At 42.7% G+C, this 16,053-nt stretch overlaps 1 protein-coding gene across 1 annotated transcript; it reads right to left on the bottom strand.

Moving 5' to 3' along the window:
* Positions 1-12,534: 12,534 nt before the first annotated feature.
* On the bottom strand, positions 12,535-15,453 carry pou3f1 (POU class 3 homeobox 1). Its single transcript, XM_027001637.3, has one exon. The coding sequence runs from the start codon at positions 15,408-15,410 to the stop codon at positions 14,304-14,306; it is 1,107 nt and encodes a 368-aa protein (XP_026857438.1). The 5' UTR covers positions 15,411-15,453; the 3' UTR covers positions 12,535-14,303.
* Positions 15,454-16,053: the final 600 nt, after the last annotated feature.

The following is a 16,053-nucleotide window of genomic DNA, read 5'->3' as shown; positions in this document are numbered from 1 at the left end:
GTGCACGCTCAGCTCGTCTGTGCTGCCATGTTGAATTCCATCCATTCAGACGGCGGGCTTGCGTAGGCCTGGCCTCCGACGCGCTTCCCCGCCACTCTCACAACAGACACATTCAAAGCAACACTACTGCGGGACATCTGTGCCTGATCTCCCCTCCCCGCACCCCTCCCCGCGGCAGTGACACACACACACACACACACACACACACACACGCACACATGCGCACGCGCTCACGTACACACTGTGTCGCCTTTGTGTTTCCGACCAGATGCTAGGGTTCTGAGACGAGCAGCGCGGCATCCGAGATGCCGCTTGTGCACGGTTGGTCCAATGCAGCGTGCGTTAATGGGGCTGAGGGGCCAGCCTCCGCGGGGGTGTGGCAGGGCGAGGTCGGGTGTGCTTTGGTGCTGAGTGTCTCTGCAGAGATAACTCCCAGCATTCCTGAGACCCTGCTTGCCGCATGGGGACGTGGGTGGGCCGCTCGCCCTCTGAACCCCAGTGAGGACTCATGTGTCCATTGTTCCCGAGGTACCCAATCAGTTTAGGGAATCTGTTGAACCCAGATATTGTATAACCAACATAATGCCTCTTTGACATGTGCACTAGCACTTAAGCATGAAATCAGTAAAGTCTAAAAATTTTGTTTGATCTCTGTGTTATGGAGTACACCAGGTCCATAGACATTTAAACTCTCCTTCTTGCTAAGGACTGTTCAGAAGTGAGACCTCTGTAGTGGAATGTGCTTGCAGCACACACACAAACACAAACACACACACACACAGATGGATTTATAAACCAACGCTGAGTGGGAGCCATAGTCAATGTTTTTGTTACTGATAATGCCATGCAGCTGTTTTATTGTTTTCTTGCAATCAGGACATACATATTTAGTAAAGCTCTGGCATTTATACAATTGTGACATTGTAGGTGCCGTGCCATTCTCAGCCTTCACGTTGAATTGTGAGCACTCCCATGCACTGGCTCCTGATTAATTCACAAACATTTTTATTTTTCTTCTACACATGTCGAGTAAATATGAGGTCCTCCCTAAAATGAGCCCAAGCCATCATGCTCGATATGCCACCTGCTCTTTCAAAAGGCCATCACCATGTCACTTTCCTCTGATTGGTCCCTTTTGGGCTTTCCTGGCCTTTTACATTCTAGTAGAGTGAGAGGGAGCGACCGAGGGTGTTGAAAAGACCCTTATGTGTCGAGTTTGGCAGGGCTGATGGATGGAGAAGGAGAGGTGTGTGATGGAAAGCGGATGTGCGGGTGGATGACAGGAGTGTGCTGGACCAGCTCGAGCGAGTGCAGTGGGTCTGAGGATGGGCATCGACGGCCACGTCGGAGCTGAGCTATAGAGCCAGAGTCCCAGCACGGTGGGCGGTTAAGCAGCCACTGTGATGGATGGAGCCCTGGTGGGAACTTCCTCGCCTGGCCTGTCTGGGACTGAGGGGTGGGGAGGCAGGGCTCTGTCTGCTGCTCACTGCTCTTTAAAACAGCTGTTCGGGCTGCGCCTACCCACACACGCTGGCTTAGTCAGTCCAGCAGTCAACACTCATGCTAATTACCATGACTGTCATCAGGATCGGACTCAGCGCAGAATCAGACAGCAGCGCAGTAATGCGATGCTGCCAGCGCTTGTAAGAACAATGATCTTTGCCTTATGCCCGTGGAGGACATTTGTGATTATTGCTTGCTAATTGAGAGCTCATATTTCGGGCCACTTCTCCTGACCTCAGACTGAATGCTCTCCAGCCCAATTGCTGCTGCTGGCCGGCCTTCCGCTCAATAGCTCTTTTGAAGCCCACTTGAAGAGCTCTGTGAGAGCGCAAACGCTGGCCTGAAGTCAAGATGCGCTGGTGTGTGAGCAGGATTGGCTGGTTGAAAAGCCCTTTAGCCGTCCTCCTCCGCCGCCTGTTTATCCTGGGAGGCACACTGGCTCCCAGAGGGGACCCATGGGTAACCTGGCCGCCGTCTTATCCTGGCCTTCAAACGCAGAGCCAGGCTCAGGGAGCCGGTGCCACCGCAACAAAGGCACATGTGAGGAAGAGCAGGGCCCTTAGAAGCCATAGCTCACTAATTGACGGCTTGAGGGAGAAAGAGCAACGAACGGAGAGAGGGAAAGAGAGATGTGAAAGCTGTTAGCCCACCCCCTCAAAACGTCTCCTCCCAGCACATGGACACTTGAAGCACACACTTAAATTGATGTCTTTTCAGGGCTTTTTCAGGGTGCATTTGTTTTTTTTTTCCCATTCCCAAATAAGTGGACCCAGCAGGCCTTTGAAGCCTGTTGTACTCAGCTGGCCTCAGTCTCCTCCACTGGACCCAGTTGTCAACCTAAGCCACTACACACACACTGATCTACTGTCACTCACTTGCAATGAGCCTATGACGCAGTCATCTGCATGTTCAGCAAACGCACCTACCCAAGGACTGCTGGAAACCTCCTGTTTGCACAGAGCTGTCATCTATACAGTAAATGCCATTTGAGGCCTTTGACATTGCTGTGGATTAATGTTCTAAAGAAGTTCCAAAACTATTAATCCTGTTAGTAAAGGCTCACTACTTAGTGGTAGTAAGCAGTGGTAGCTTAGTGGTTAAGCAATCAGAAGGTTGCCAGTTCAAGTCCCACCACTGCCAAGTTGCCGCTGTTGGGCTCCTGAGCAAGGCCGTTAACTCTCAATTGCTTGTGTTCAGACTGAACTCTGTTCAGTCATATTTGTAAGGAGCTTTGGATAAACGCGTCAGCTAAATGCTGTAAATGTACCCAGTACAGCATGGCTGACGCTCTCCTCTATTGGCCTGTAGGTGGGCTTGAGGCGGTATATGATATCGCTTGCTTATCCTTTCCACGGCAACACAAGTTCTGTGTGTACTTTTGTCCCTGTGTATACCATTTGTATGTACTTGTGTGGTATTATTAGAAAAAATAACTAATTACATCCTTGGAAAAGATAATGACAGTGATTAATGGGTTTAAATTGAATTACAATTCAATTCCAGAGGGTAGATCATACCTCAAGGGTTTATTGTTAAAGATTTATTCCAATTTATTAGCTTGATTAGCTTGGAAATTCTGAGCGCACATGCTTCTGTGTGTGTTTGTGTGTGTATGCGTGTGTGTGTGTGTGTGTGTGTGTCTTTGTTATGTTCAGTAAGTGTGCAGTGAGCCCCAGCTAATACAAGGCAGTGATAACTAAGGCAGCTCACAGTTTGCGAGGCCCTGACATCTGGCCAGTGTATGACTATTAGAGAGGCTCAACCAAGAGATGAGGGGTCCAGTACACGCACATAGTCAACTTCTAGCACAGCTACCAGCTCTAGTGTTGTGCTGCTCATTAGTAATACTTTCAAACAATTCATGAAACATAATCGGTTACACTGACACCACTGAGTTCAGATATTTGTGTGGAATGACACTTCCCAGCATTATCCAAGTGTTTCCCTTTATCACCTCTGACACTGCCTGCCTTCCCTGCTACCACAACTGTAAGGCTCTGCCCTGTCAAATGAGAGTGAGATTAAGAGTATTAATGGGGAGAAAGTGACTGTCTCTCTCTCTATCTCTCTCTCACACACACACACACACACACACACGCGCAGCTCTGGGAGGGACGCAGCTCCTGCTGACCTTTGTTCTGATTTAAAAATCAAACGGGCAGCAGCAGTGGGCTGGAGGAGTGCTGGCCACGGGGGTGTCTGGATGACCTCTGACCCTTTGGGGCGTGCTGAGGGGGAACGGCGGGCTTGTGGCCCTGAATGTCAGCCCCCTGGGCAGCAGACACGGCAGGGCCTCTAATGATTTATGGGGCAGGGGTGCCATCGATGGCTGTGCAGCCCTTGGGAGCACCTAAATGGTAGTTCTGACACCACTGAACGTAGAGGTTAAAGGTGATCAATAACAAGGCTGGTGTGGAGCAGAGGGGGGTGGGGGGTGAAGAAGGCTGGTGGCCTGGTGTTTTTTTAATTGCTGCTCTCATTATCACCCTCCTTGTGTCTGCTCCCTTCTTTTGTACATCGGGTCAGTTGGAGAGAGCCGCGGCCCCATGCGTTGGGAGACGCGGCGAATGCTAGTGCTGGGGAGTGGAGCTTCACATCTGTTTGCACTCCACTGGTTCTTTGTGCCTTCGCTGCCCATGTTGTTCCCCTCTGTTCGCTCTGTCACTCTCCAATGATTCACTCCTTTTCCAGTTCACTTTTATTAAGTTTCCTTCCCACTGCTGAGACCTTTACAGTTTTATCAAGTGTTTTGTCTTTTATTTTTTCCTATGTTGAGCTACGTTTGGCTACGTTTAAAAGGAATGTTAAGATTCAAACCCAAATTTTACACACAAACATGTGATGTATATTTCTGTATATATGCGGCAGACTTCCATTCCGTTGGATAGGAACACTGATAGCCATAATGTTTGGCACATATTTGTAACTTATTCAGAAAAACACATGAAAAACAAACACATTCTGTACCTCATGCAAGGATTTAAAAATGACAAATATTAAAAACATTCTCTATTTCTTGATTTTTATAACATCTTGACCTTTCTTTGTTCGCATCCACATGTATTGTTGCTTTTAAACTTCTCTTTGTTCCCTTTCATTCTCTCCTCATCTGTCAGTTCTTCTGTTCAAACATCCTCTGTTAGTCTCCGTGCGTCACAAGATTCTCAGTCTGTCTGTCTGTCTGTCTGTCTGTCTGTACATCTCCCTGACTCTCATTCTAGTTCGCTCATCTCTGTCTGTCTGTGTGTGTGTGTCAGTCAGTCAGTCTGTTTGCCTCCCTCCCTGTCTCTCTCAGTCTCTCAGTATGTTTGAGGAGAGTGAGGGCTCCCTCCCTTCCTGGCATCGCTCCCACCCCCTGCGATGAGGAGAAGCTCTCCGAAGTGAGCTGATTAAGAGTAAGACAGGGCTGCTTTCCCTAATCAGATCTCCGCATCTAAATCATCTGTGTACATTTCTAATTACGCAGTCGCGCGCCACGTCCTTGAGCTCTGCAGCAGGTCTCCATTTCATCTTGCGCCGTCTCGCTCCTCCTCTTCTCTCCTCGTTTCATCTTCCTTATTTATTTCTCTCTTCTTCTTCTTCTTCTTCTTCTTCTTCTTCTTCTTCTTCTTCTCCTTTTTCTTCTTTTGGTTGTTGTTGTTGTTGCTAGTTTGGCTGCTGAGAGCCGGAGGGATCGTTTGCGCTCATCTCTTGGTTGCAGTGAGAGCAAGGTTAAGGGCAGAGCAGGTAACCCGCTCTCAGCCAGAGATCAGAAGGACTGCAGAGAGATCACCCTTGCATGTGAAATGGCCTGTTCCACATGATGCGGGCAGGAACTACAAAAGGGTTTATTTAAAAAAACACACTTCGATAAATTAATTGAATTTAATAAATAGTGCAAGCAAGTTTATTCCATCTAGAGACGATAAATAAATTAATGAATAAATGATATGTGAATTAAGGAATATGCTGTAGACATGGTGTCTTCCAAATATGATCTTGTAGTATCATGTTTCAGTAAAGGATGTAATAGATATACAAATGCATGAGAAATCTGCTGCCTCTAACATATTAGGAATTATTTTTGGATCTCATAGTTTGCCTCGAGACGAGGTTGTTGCTTTCCTTTAAACTAGAAAATACCAAAGTAATATATGAACATGCAAAATATACTTAGTATAAGAATTAGTGAAATAAGAAATATCTTAAAGGTCTTAAGAATGAAAGGTTCTTAAATTAAACCTCTGAACAATAATTTTTCTCAACAATATGATGGCTTTTTAAATTTGTATAGGGCAAATAAGAATTGTAAAAATTATAAATAAAATACTTTTCTGCCATTGATTGAAAGACTGAAAATATCCAGATACACATGACCTTCCCATTGTCTATCTGTTTTCCCTCAAGGGCTATAGCAGTTTTTTCCCTTTCTTTATTCAAGAGTCAACCTTGTGATTTAAGTCTTGAAAGCCCAGTCCCCCAGGCTGACCACAATACAAAGGTAAGGTTTGAAGGTGAAGTACTGGGCAGTCTATAGCATTGACTTCACACTGCCTTTAAGAAGTTGGCCTTCTGGGCGAGCTATTAAATCTGCAACCTTGAGCATGCTCCTGGAGGAGGCCTTCAGCATGGTGGAGGAGACATCAGAGAGCAGGCCATGCACACAGAGCCACTGTAACTACAGAGAAAGAGGCAACAGATGGGTAATGAGAGCAGCAAGTCCCAGATTTTTGCTGTTCTACTGTACAGTTGTGAATTATGAGTTCTTTCCCTATGAGCAGTAGCAGGTATTTGATGGACTTCATGTTATTTAATGTATATCAGTCTGATTCATCTTTCACACCTAATCTATGCCAATAATAAACTATACCCTGAATTTGGCTTTAAGTTACTATTACTGATTGGAGGGGGCAAAACAGTAAGTTTGGTTGTACCTAGGATACACTTGTTTTCGTGGTATGTTCAAAGTAGATTATGATTAAAAAAGAAATTGTATTTTGAGCCAGTTATTGAAGGTCCTGTAATCCGTGATTAACTGGCTCTGTGCTGGATGTTGGATGTGTCGAAATGTAATGTGTCAGATTTGTTGGGGGAATGCAAGCATCTTGTGGGTAATATTAGCTCCACCAAAACATATAGATTTCAAGGTTGTGTATTTTGTCATTTCAATAACAAAAGATTAGTTATTTTGCCAGCCTGCAAGGTTGTGAGTCCTCCTTACCCAAAACAGAGGACAGAGGAAGGGCTTAGGGAACTTTTCAAATCTGCACTTGTAACCTCTATATTTAGGTCCACACTTTGGAACCTACTTGAAGGTGGAAACATATACCTACAGTACCCTGCATCATAAATAACACAGTGTTCTCTCCCTTCTGTTCTCAGCTGTGGCTTTTCATATGGTAAACAGCTGATCACTGTGTGGCCACAGTGTTGCCTGGCTTTCATGGCGCTCTGAGGTGTGGAACCTTGAGGTGTGGAAGAGAAGGAATTTTTGATGAAAAAAGGAAAAATCTTTTTCTCTTCTTTCTCCTCCGGCCCCCCCATACTGCCCTTCACTGTTGGGGTCAGGCATTTACTACATAAATGAGACCAAAGGTTGAGAGAGTGGGTTGATGGATGTAAAAAAAAAAAAAAAAAAAAACACTGGCTAAATCCAATATCACCTCACCTCATGTCTGAGCCAGCACAGACTACATTATACCTTAAAGCAAGTTACAGTCATGGCCTTTCCACTTTTATAAAGGAATTATGAGGGTAATATTCTCAATCTTGCCCCCACCCTGACACCGACACCTACCTCGGCACCGCAAGACTTTTGCATGAGCATCATAACATAAACATAATGTCAAGACTTTACAAATGAGATCCTTTCGATCTCTGTCTCCGCACATGCAGCTGTAGTAAGCAAACCTTCCTATAATGCTCTGATGACATATCTTAGCTGCCACTGCCTATGTTGGCTATGTAGGCAAACCTTGATGCTGGACACTGTCTCTGAAAGTCAATATTATATAGGGAGTTGTGTAATTATTACATTAAACAGTAAAAAAACCCCTTTATGATTCCTGCTTGGCTATACCTTTCCTCCCTGTTTAGTGTAGTGCCATATGACAAATGTATGGTATGTGGCATGTTTTACTGGATATGCATTTAATCTGAGTCCACCACTGGATTACACATATGTGACGCTAAAAGAGTTCCTAGCATAGAGGTGGGTTTGGGTCTTGAGGAGACTGATGATTGATTTCGGTTGGTGTGTGGGTTGCAAGGATTGTGGTCTTAGCTTAGTTCTGAGTGCTGTAAGGGGCGAACTCCAAGATGCTCTGCACGGTCTGCCAAGGCCTAGGCCAGTGCCTGGGGTTAAGCACCTTTATCGCACGCTCACATGATTCATATACTCAGAACTGCAGCCGAGGGGTCTTATGGTGCTCTTCAGTGGCATATTGCACCAGGTTCCTCGCCATCCCTTCACATGCTTAAAGGAAAGACAGCAGTTTAAAAATAGCAATAAATGCATTATTCAGGCATAATTACCAGCATTGTTGTAGTGTTTGTAATGTCATTAATAGCAGCCTGCGCCCAAATAATGCGCTTAATGTTATTTATCTCTTGGCAGATAGATGCGGCTAATCCTCATTCATTTGCTTTGGATCAATGCAAATCCGCTAGCGTGAGCAAAATCCCCCCAACCCCCCGAGCCCGTGACTCCTAATGTATTTTCCCACCATTAACCAGCTATAATCCCGGCTAATCATGGTTAATCCACATCTCCTGTGTTTGATGATACTCTCCTGATGAAGGAGGCGGTGTCGGGGCTCAGCCGCCCGAGGGCGGCACACGTCTACGGCTCCGCCGGTGCTGGCAGGGCTCCTGCGGCTCGCCCGCGGACCACGTGGGGTGGAGGCAAAGCTAAAGCAACAAACCTCTTGCTTCCCAGGCACATTTAATGGCACCGGTTTATTGTGAGTGCCTCGCCCCATGGCTGGGTGTAATTATGCATAGATAACCAATCTGCACTTCTCAGAGATGCACATCCGCTTTATGCTTTCCATGGAGAATCAATGGGCCGTCCCATGCTCTGTTATTCACCTTTTCATCTTTATGATGTCCATATCTTCTCCCTCAAGGCATTCTATATTAGCCTTAGTCTTGTCCTTTTGTAGAGGTGCATAGCTTACAGGAACTCCACACACAAGCAGACAGGGAATAATAGTGAAAGTAAGGGCTGTCTCACAACTCTTTAGGTTTGTGAGCGTATGCTACTTTTTTCTTTCCCTTGTGAATGTGATTGCAGTTCTATTATTTCCTTAGTGACAGATCTGGTACCCATGAGCACTTCCTTCACCTCTCAACTGAAAAACCTACTGAACTGGAAAACCTACTGAACTGGAAATATTGGGGGGGAAAAAAATTGGTACAAGGTACCCAGCATTTGATGATGTCTCCTGGACTTAGTTTAGTTAATAAGTACTAAATGTGACAATTTCATTTAAAATTTGTCCAATGACTTTATAACGTACCCAGTGTTGGTACAAATACCAATACGTTAAAGTTGATATTCTTTACTTTAATGTATATTATTTTATTTCAAGCCCAGTGTATTTGAATGGATCCAAGACCACAGAACTACTTCTGGAATGCATTGCTAAATTTGTTAAGCTTGTAAAAGGTGTTCAGTGTTGTCCATTATGAAAAAAAATTCATTCCCATTCAATGTACAAAGCTCTAATAGCAAACCTGGAGGGGCAGTTTCCTGCAATGACAGTTCACTGTGTAGACTTTTCTTCTCATTCCAGTATTTTCCTAATGTGCATTATTAAAAATGAGAATAATTATCTGAGCATTAAAGTTGTTTAGAATTAAGTCAAATATGAGATATTTATTTAAAATGGTGTCGGGTAGCTACACAGAAAAGGCTTATAAAAATACAAAGCCCACTTTTTGGAATACTGAAATAAATTTGAAGCCTTGATATTTTGATAGTAAATATTTCTAGGTAATCAGACATATGGACTAATACGGATGCATAAACTTCTTTCCCTCTGGGTTTCTCTCTGTTCTCTCTCTGACCTGCTACTCTCACTCTGAGGGATCCTCTGAGGCAGAGGGATCCAGACAGCGCTGCCTGGCTCCAAACCCCATGCTTGCCGATCGTTTGCCCTCCTGTGTGGAGCGAGCTCGGGCTGTCCTGTGTCCCGCTGTCCTGCTGCTGTCCTGCCACTCCTCTGCTGCAGGCACGTGCTGGGCAGAAACCTGTCGGGTAATTGCAGGCTTTCATGTGAGTTATGCGACTCAGCAGTGGCTTGTCTTATCCACTCGCGAGGTAATTGGTAAATGAATGTAAGAGCTCAAATGTGTCCCTCTAGTACTCTTCCCAGCTCTAACTGGCCATAGTAGTGGGGTTACACGACAGCTCATTTCTTTGCTGTGCCATCTCAGATCCCAAAGCTGTAAGTCCTGCATTATGGATGCTGAGGAATGAGTGCTTATATTTGCATAGGCTTGACCAAAAGGGTGTAGGGGGGTTGGAAGGCTTTATGGCAGTTTTCATGCATCAGCATTTCCACAGACAAAGTGATTCATATACTTACAAGGCAAATTTTGCAGAGCTTCTATATGGCTTTGTTTAGTGAACTTTTTCCCTTAAAACAATAAAAGGTTTTCATACGGTTGAAAGATCTTGAAAATACATTTAATTTAGATCCAATGTTGATTTATTTTACATTTAAACAATGGGCATTAGGCTGGCATTAATTTTATCATCAATGCTATATGCATCAATGCTATATGTATGTATATTATTAATAGCATTTTATTCACATTTTAATGACATTAATTACCGGTGCATCTTACATTAAAAAAAGCACACATCACACGTCTTTTTAAAAGTTAGTTATGCAAATCATCATTTAAAGGCTGTAAGTCTGGGAGGGTGTCAATTCAGACCAAAGAAAAGAGAGAGAGAGAGAGAGAGAGAGTGAATAAAAGGTGTAGTTTCTTATGTTCGTAAGATTAAACATTTTCACAAACCATGTTGTTTTAGTATTAACTCGCTTTGCCGTTAGGGGGCGCTTAAGAATCAGTGTTCCTCTCAAGATCTTAAGGAGATTTTGTCTTATTTGACACTTAAAGCATGGCGTTTGACTGAAATCCTGATTGGTTTGAAAATACAAATCTCTCTCTCTCTCTCTCTCTCTCTCTCTCTCTCTCTCTCTCTCTATATATATATATATATATATATATATATATATATATATATATATATATATATATATATATATATATGTATGTATGTGTATGTATATATATATATATATATATATATATATATATATGTATATATGTATATATATATATATATATATATGTGTGTGTGTGTGTTTTTGTTGTGTGTTATATATTATTTTGTAATATAATTTAAAATGCGCCAGCCATAAGTAACATTACTGTCAAGTTAGATCTGTCATATACTATGCTAGGCTATTTCATGCTGTCTCTCGCTGGATTTTTAAGCAAAAGAAAGGTCTGCGTTTTAGACTAATCTAAATCACGCAGACAACAAGAGGAACAAAGACCCGAATAAAGCCATAAAAACAGTGTCCATGGTCCGCGTTTTGATCTACTGCAACCAATACATAACTGTAAACAGTCATAACCATCTTCAAGAAAGTGTGGTATTCGCCGTTCAACTTTTAACAATACATCGTATGGTGATTGAAACATTTGATTTTAACTATAGTGATTTTTTAATTTAGTTATAACAAACTAATGCACAACTTTAGCAAGATTGATAAACCTGTGTTTTATCGGCCGATTTATTTCAATAAGGTTCAGTATGGTTCTGTCAGTAGGCCCCAGAAAGTCATATCCTGTTTTGAACAATATGATTTTCTGATTTCGGCATCACAGTGTTTCACGAAAAAATGTAGACTAAAAAGCCTGCTTAAACCATACGCCAGAGGGACCTTTGTGAAATACTACATGACAAGTGCGCATTGTATATGTTGTCCACGACCTCTTAAAAGCCATTTATTAAAATAAATAGTTGACACATATTTAATGCTATTATGGAAACCTTTCAGTTACGTTAATTTCATTTTTTTATGTGAATAGTATAATAGTCCTATACGTAAACATATACATTTATACAAATAACATTTTCTAAATATGAGGGCCGTTTACCATATTTTCGGGGGCCCGTGTTGTCCAGTTTAAACATACTCTATCTGCGTATACGCATTAAAAAGATACAACTATTCGGCCTTATAGACTATTTTGAAATGCAATTTTACCATATTTTTAAAACAAATAACTGACCATAATTCTTCGATGAATATACCTTATCCATCATAAGAAGTAAAAAACAAAAAAACAAAAAAACAAACAAAAAAAAAAACACCTAAGAGTCTTCGCAGGTTCTGAATATTTAGTTTAACATCGATTCAGTATGTGGTGGTTTGACTAAATGGTGCCCCCGCCCCTTTATTTGATGGAGGATGAAGTGGAACTGGATGTCTACATCACTTTTTTGATGTCAAAGTACAGGACTGTGTTGTGATGTTTTTACGCTTGACATAATTCTAGCTTTTTAAAACGTCTTTTAAAAGGAAATTCACGAAAATCATGCAACAATTTTCAAAAACTAATTAATGAGACATTTGAACAGTTTGGTCATAAACTCCGGCAAGTGTTAATTCACATAAACGTAAGACAGCAGTGAGCTATAATAATTTTTTACACCATAATTTTGTCAGCAAGACCATGGAGTTATTTAAACAATAATAGATCCCGTTTTATTCACAACCGCCCGAGGTAAGGTTTTTATATCACAAAATACACCTGAACGAATGTAACCCATTAGAGACAGAGACTGGGAGTGCTTTTGGGAATTATACTCGTAGCCTAATTCTTGCTGTTGATTAAGAGCACTACAAACATGCGTCATCTAGTGAATTATTTTGCTTTTTTAATTTATTTTGTCATCACGAAGTAGCATAGTAAGATAGAGAGAAAGAATTAGTCAATTTGTGCTTAAAAAAGACAGAAGGCATATTCTTGAATATACGTTTTATGTAAGTAATAAAATATTACTATAACATAAATATAAATGTGACTTTGCAGTCTACATTTTGCAATCAACATACAACCAATGTAGTAAACAAAACGTTTGTAATTCACTGCAACATAATTAACAGAGCCAAACAAAAATCTCCCAACACATTTAAGAAATAAATATATAGATATATAAATGGTCAAATTCATAAATGAAATATTAAAATATCTTCTTGGAATTAGTAAGTGTACAAAACTGCCCGGAAGAAACAAACAAAAAAAATCAAAACAAATTTAGAACAAATACATATGTTTACATATTGGACATATTTACATATTGGAAATAATCATGACAACTATTTATTTAAAATCTTTTCTTTTTTTGGAAAAGTTGTATATCCACACGGTTTCAAATAACAGAATTGCAAAAATGAACACCTGCTTCAAGCTGCTCAGTGATCGATGTCTTGAGAAACGACACAAAACGCACAACTTACTCAGGATCCTTCTTTTATGTCCTGGTCTCATAAAAATAAATAGTCCCACAACGGATCCTTTCATCACCGTCATGTCTTACGTTTTCTGCGTGTACAGGCCAGTGGGTGTGATTCGCAAAAACCATAAACTAACGGGCACAGCAGAGAGGATGTTCAGAGTGGGCCGATGTTAATTACGAAATAAGCAAAGGGATACAGCACGATATAAGGGCGCTGAAATTACCTGAGATATTACTTTTTCACTTTTGCCATTTCACTCTCAATAGGTTTAAGTGGTAAAGCCCGTTAAGAAACCTACCGATGCGAGATAGCTACATCATTTTGATTATTTATGGAAACTGTAAACAAGAAAACATTTTGCACGATCTATCATTAAACTAACACGTTTTCGTTGGTATGGAAGAGATAAAACATTTGCAACCATATTAACGCAAGAATAAGTGCTCATGAAAAGAGGGAAAAAGAAATCACGAATAGTGAAAGTACTCGAAAAGACGCTGTCCTCTCACGACGACAGTAGTGAAAGTACTCGAGAAGACGCTGTCCTCTCACGACGATGGTAGTTTTGATGGTGCCTGGGTTTGATATTTGTAAACACATATTTCCTGGAACACTTATCCAAATCATGGCTCAGTGGCTCTGACAAAATGTTCTGATTTTCTTTAGACTACTTAAAGGATAAACGAAAGCCCCAGAATGACCAGAAAAAAAGAATACATAAAAAGATTTTCAATAAGGAGAAACCTAAAAGTTAACACATCTGAAAGAACGTAAACACCACAAATGATATGACAACCACAATAAAACTGGTTAATCGTTTTAATCTAGGAAGCGTGACTCTGTCCAATCCGCGCACCTCCTTTGTTGATATATATTAGACAAACACCACCTCAGGTTAAGCCTGCGAGACCAAGGAGAAACCGTCTCTTTTGTGGCACATGACTCCCTCTGAGCAGCGCTAAAATTATCGTTTTGTTTTTCTCGGAATGCCCCCCAAATCAATGCGATTTTAGTGAAAACATGTATTGGTTTTGCCGAAATGTGCACGAAACTGAATCTGTAGTCATTCATGCAGTTCCCCCTTTATACTTGTGTCCCATCTACTGCTGTTACGCCAATCTCCGGTCACTGACAACAAACTATTTCTCCCAACTTTGCTTTGTGTCTTATCTCTTAAGATAACAAATTCAAAATTAAATACTGTGAAATCCGTAGTCCTTTCCTTATCGATGTTTTTTTCTTTTCAAATAAGAGCATTGTTCAGGAAAGCAGTCACTGGACAGGACTCTGCAGTGAATGGTGAAGAGGGGGGGTCTCCGCTTGTGAATAAACGTCCTCCATGCTTGGATGAGGGACCCCCACGGGTGTCATTCTTTTCTCTTTCTGTCTTCTGTTACAAAACCAAACACGCACAACCTCTTTTTCCAGCTGCAGAGTGCCGGCTAAAGTGCTGATTTCGTGGGCAGAGGGTTTAGGACACTTTAAGAAATGGTTTTCCAGTGCCCCCTTTACCCCGACTTCGATAGAGGTCCTCTTCTTTCGTTTCCTGCCCTGTGCCGCTATCTTGTCCAGATTAGTTGGGCTGCCAGTGTTCGAATCTGTCTCCTCGAGCCATTTGTTAAGTAGTGGCTTAAGTTTGCACATATTCTTGAAACTGAGTTGCAGAGCCTCGAACCTACAGATTGTGGTCTGGGAAAACACGTTTCCATAAAGCGTGCCAAGCGCTAAGCCCACGTCCGCCTGCGTAAAACCAAGTTTGATGCGCCTCTGTTTAAACTGTTTGGCGAACTGCTCCAGGTCGTCGGAGCTGGGTGCGTCTTCATCAGAGTGGTCCTGGTGGTGGCTAAACGGCTGCTGAGGTGACTCCATCTGGTTGTCATGGCTACCCGCGTCGTCATGAAGCGGGTCCCGCATGCCGTGGTGCAGTGAGGGCTGTGGGCTTAACATGGTGTAGCCCGTCTGCGAATAGACTAGCGACTGATGACCGCTGGAGGCGGGGGAGAGTGGAGATAAGTGGTGTGTTGTAGTCGGTGCCCATGATCCGTGGTGGCTGTTTTGGGTTGGCTGGTGCACCAGGTGCGATCTATGATAACCGTTTCCCAGATCCTCTCGACTTGCCTGGACGCTGGCTTTGTGCTCCGGTTGCCCGATATGAGTGCCGCTTGTCCAGTCGGTGTTGGAGGTGGGCAGCCACTGGTGATGCGTTAGGCTCATTGGATGTCCCGTGTTGGATGCCGTTATCCCTATGTATTCGTGGTGCATCATTTTCTGTACCTCTCTGTAGGTCGTCCCCTGGTGCATCCTGTCCGAATCCGGATGCATGAGTGGGTTGGAAGGCAACGAGTTATTCCGCGGAATATACTGAGCTGTTGTCGCCATGGCTCCGACTTCGAAAACTGACAAGCACTTCAGAGGTCCGTGAGCTTTAGAGCGAAACGCAACAACCTGCTCTGGGAGGTCTTAGAGAAGCGTGTAGACACGCCTCCCCTTCGCGTGTATTGGCTGCTCCCCGACTCAAGCTCACCAAGTCTCCGTATTCCCTCTCGCGGGCCACTTGGTTGGCTGCCGGACGCCGCGATCCCGGTTATTCGCAATTGGCCGCTTTCCCCATGCTTTCTCTTTTTTTATTTTCTTCTCCCCTCTCCACTAGTCAAGGCGAGGAGCGGCAAAACCGTAGGAAATTACCGGTTTGTGGGTTGTTTTGCAAATAACCACGTGGGGGAGTGCGGTACTCTTTTTAGTATAGTGGAAGAATTCCCCTAACCGTCTTAAATTAGTGTTGTTAGAAACTGAAGCTCTCCCCCTTTAAGTACATTAGTATTCTGAAGTATTCCAATAACCTCCCAGAAGATCCATGTAAATCATTGGACTATAGGTAATATTACAGTGAACGGTAGACTGTATTAGCCATACAAACAAACAATTATTTTTCATGGTCAGGTGACAGGTTGATGTATTTACAATCTGATTCTGTTCTAATTCGGCCAACTAAGTTTACGAGTGCTCGAAAGTTCACACAACG

The sequence above is a fragment of the Electrophorus electricus genome, chromosome 14, assembly GCF_041902795.1.
Source record: "Electrophorus electricus isolate QZ-2024a chromosome 14, ASM4190279v1, whole genome shotgun sequence".
Classification (NCBI taxonomy): Eukaryota; Metazoa; Chordata; class Actinopteri; order Gymnotiformes; family Gymnotidae; genus Electrophorus; species Electrophorus electricus.
This window is presented reverse-complemented; position numbering and strand designations above follow the sequence as displayed.

Excerpts from the sequence above, each read along its gene's own strand:
- pou3f1 (XM_027001637.3), bottom strand. The coding sequence starts at position 15,410 with ATGGCGACAACAGCTCAGTATATTCCGCGGAATAACTCGTTGCCTTCC.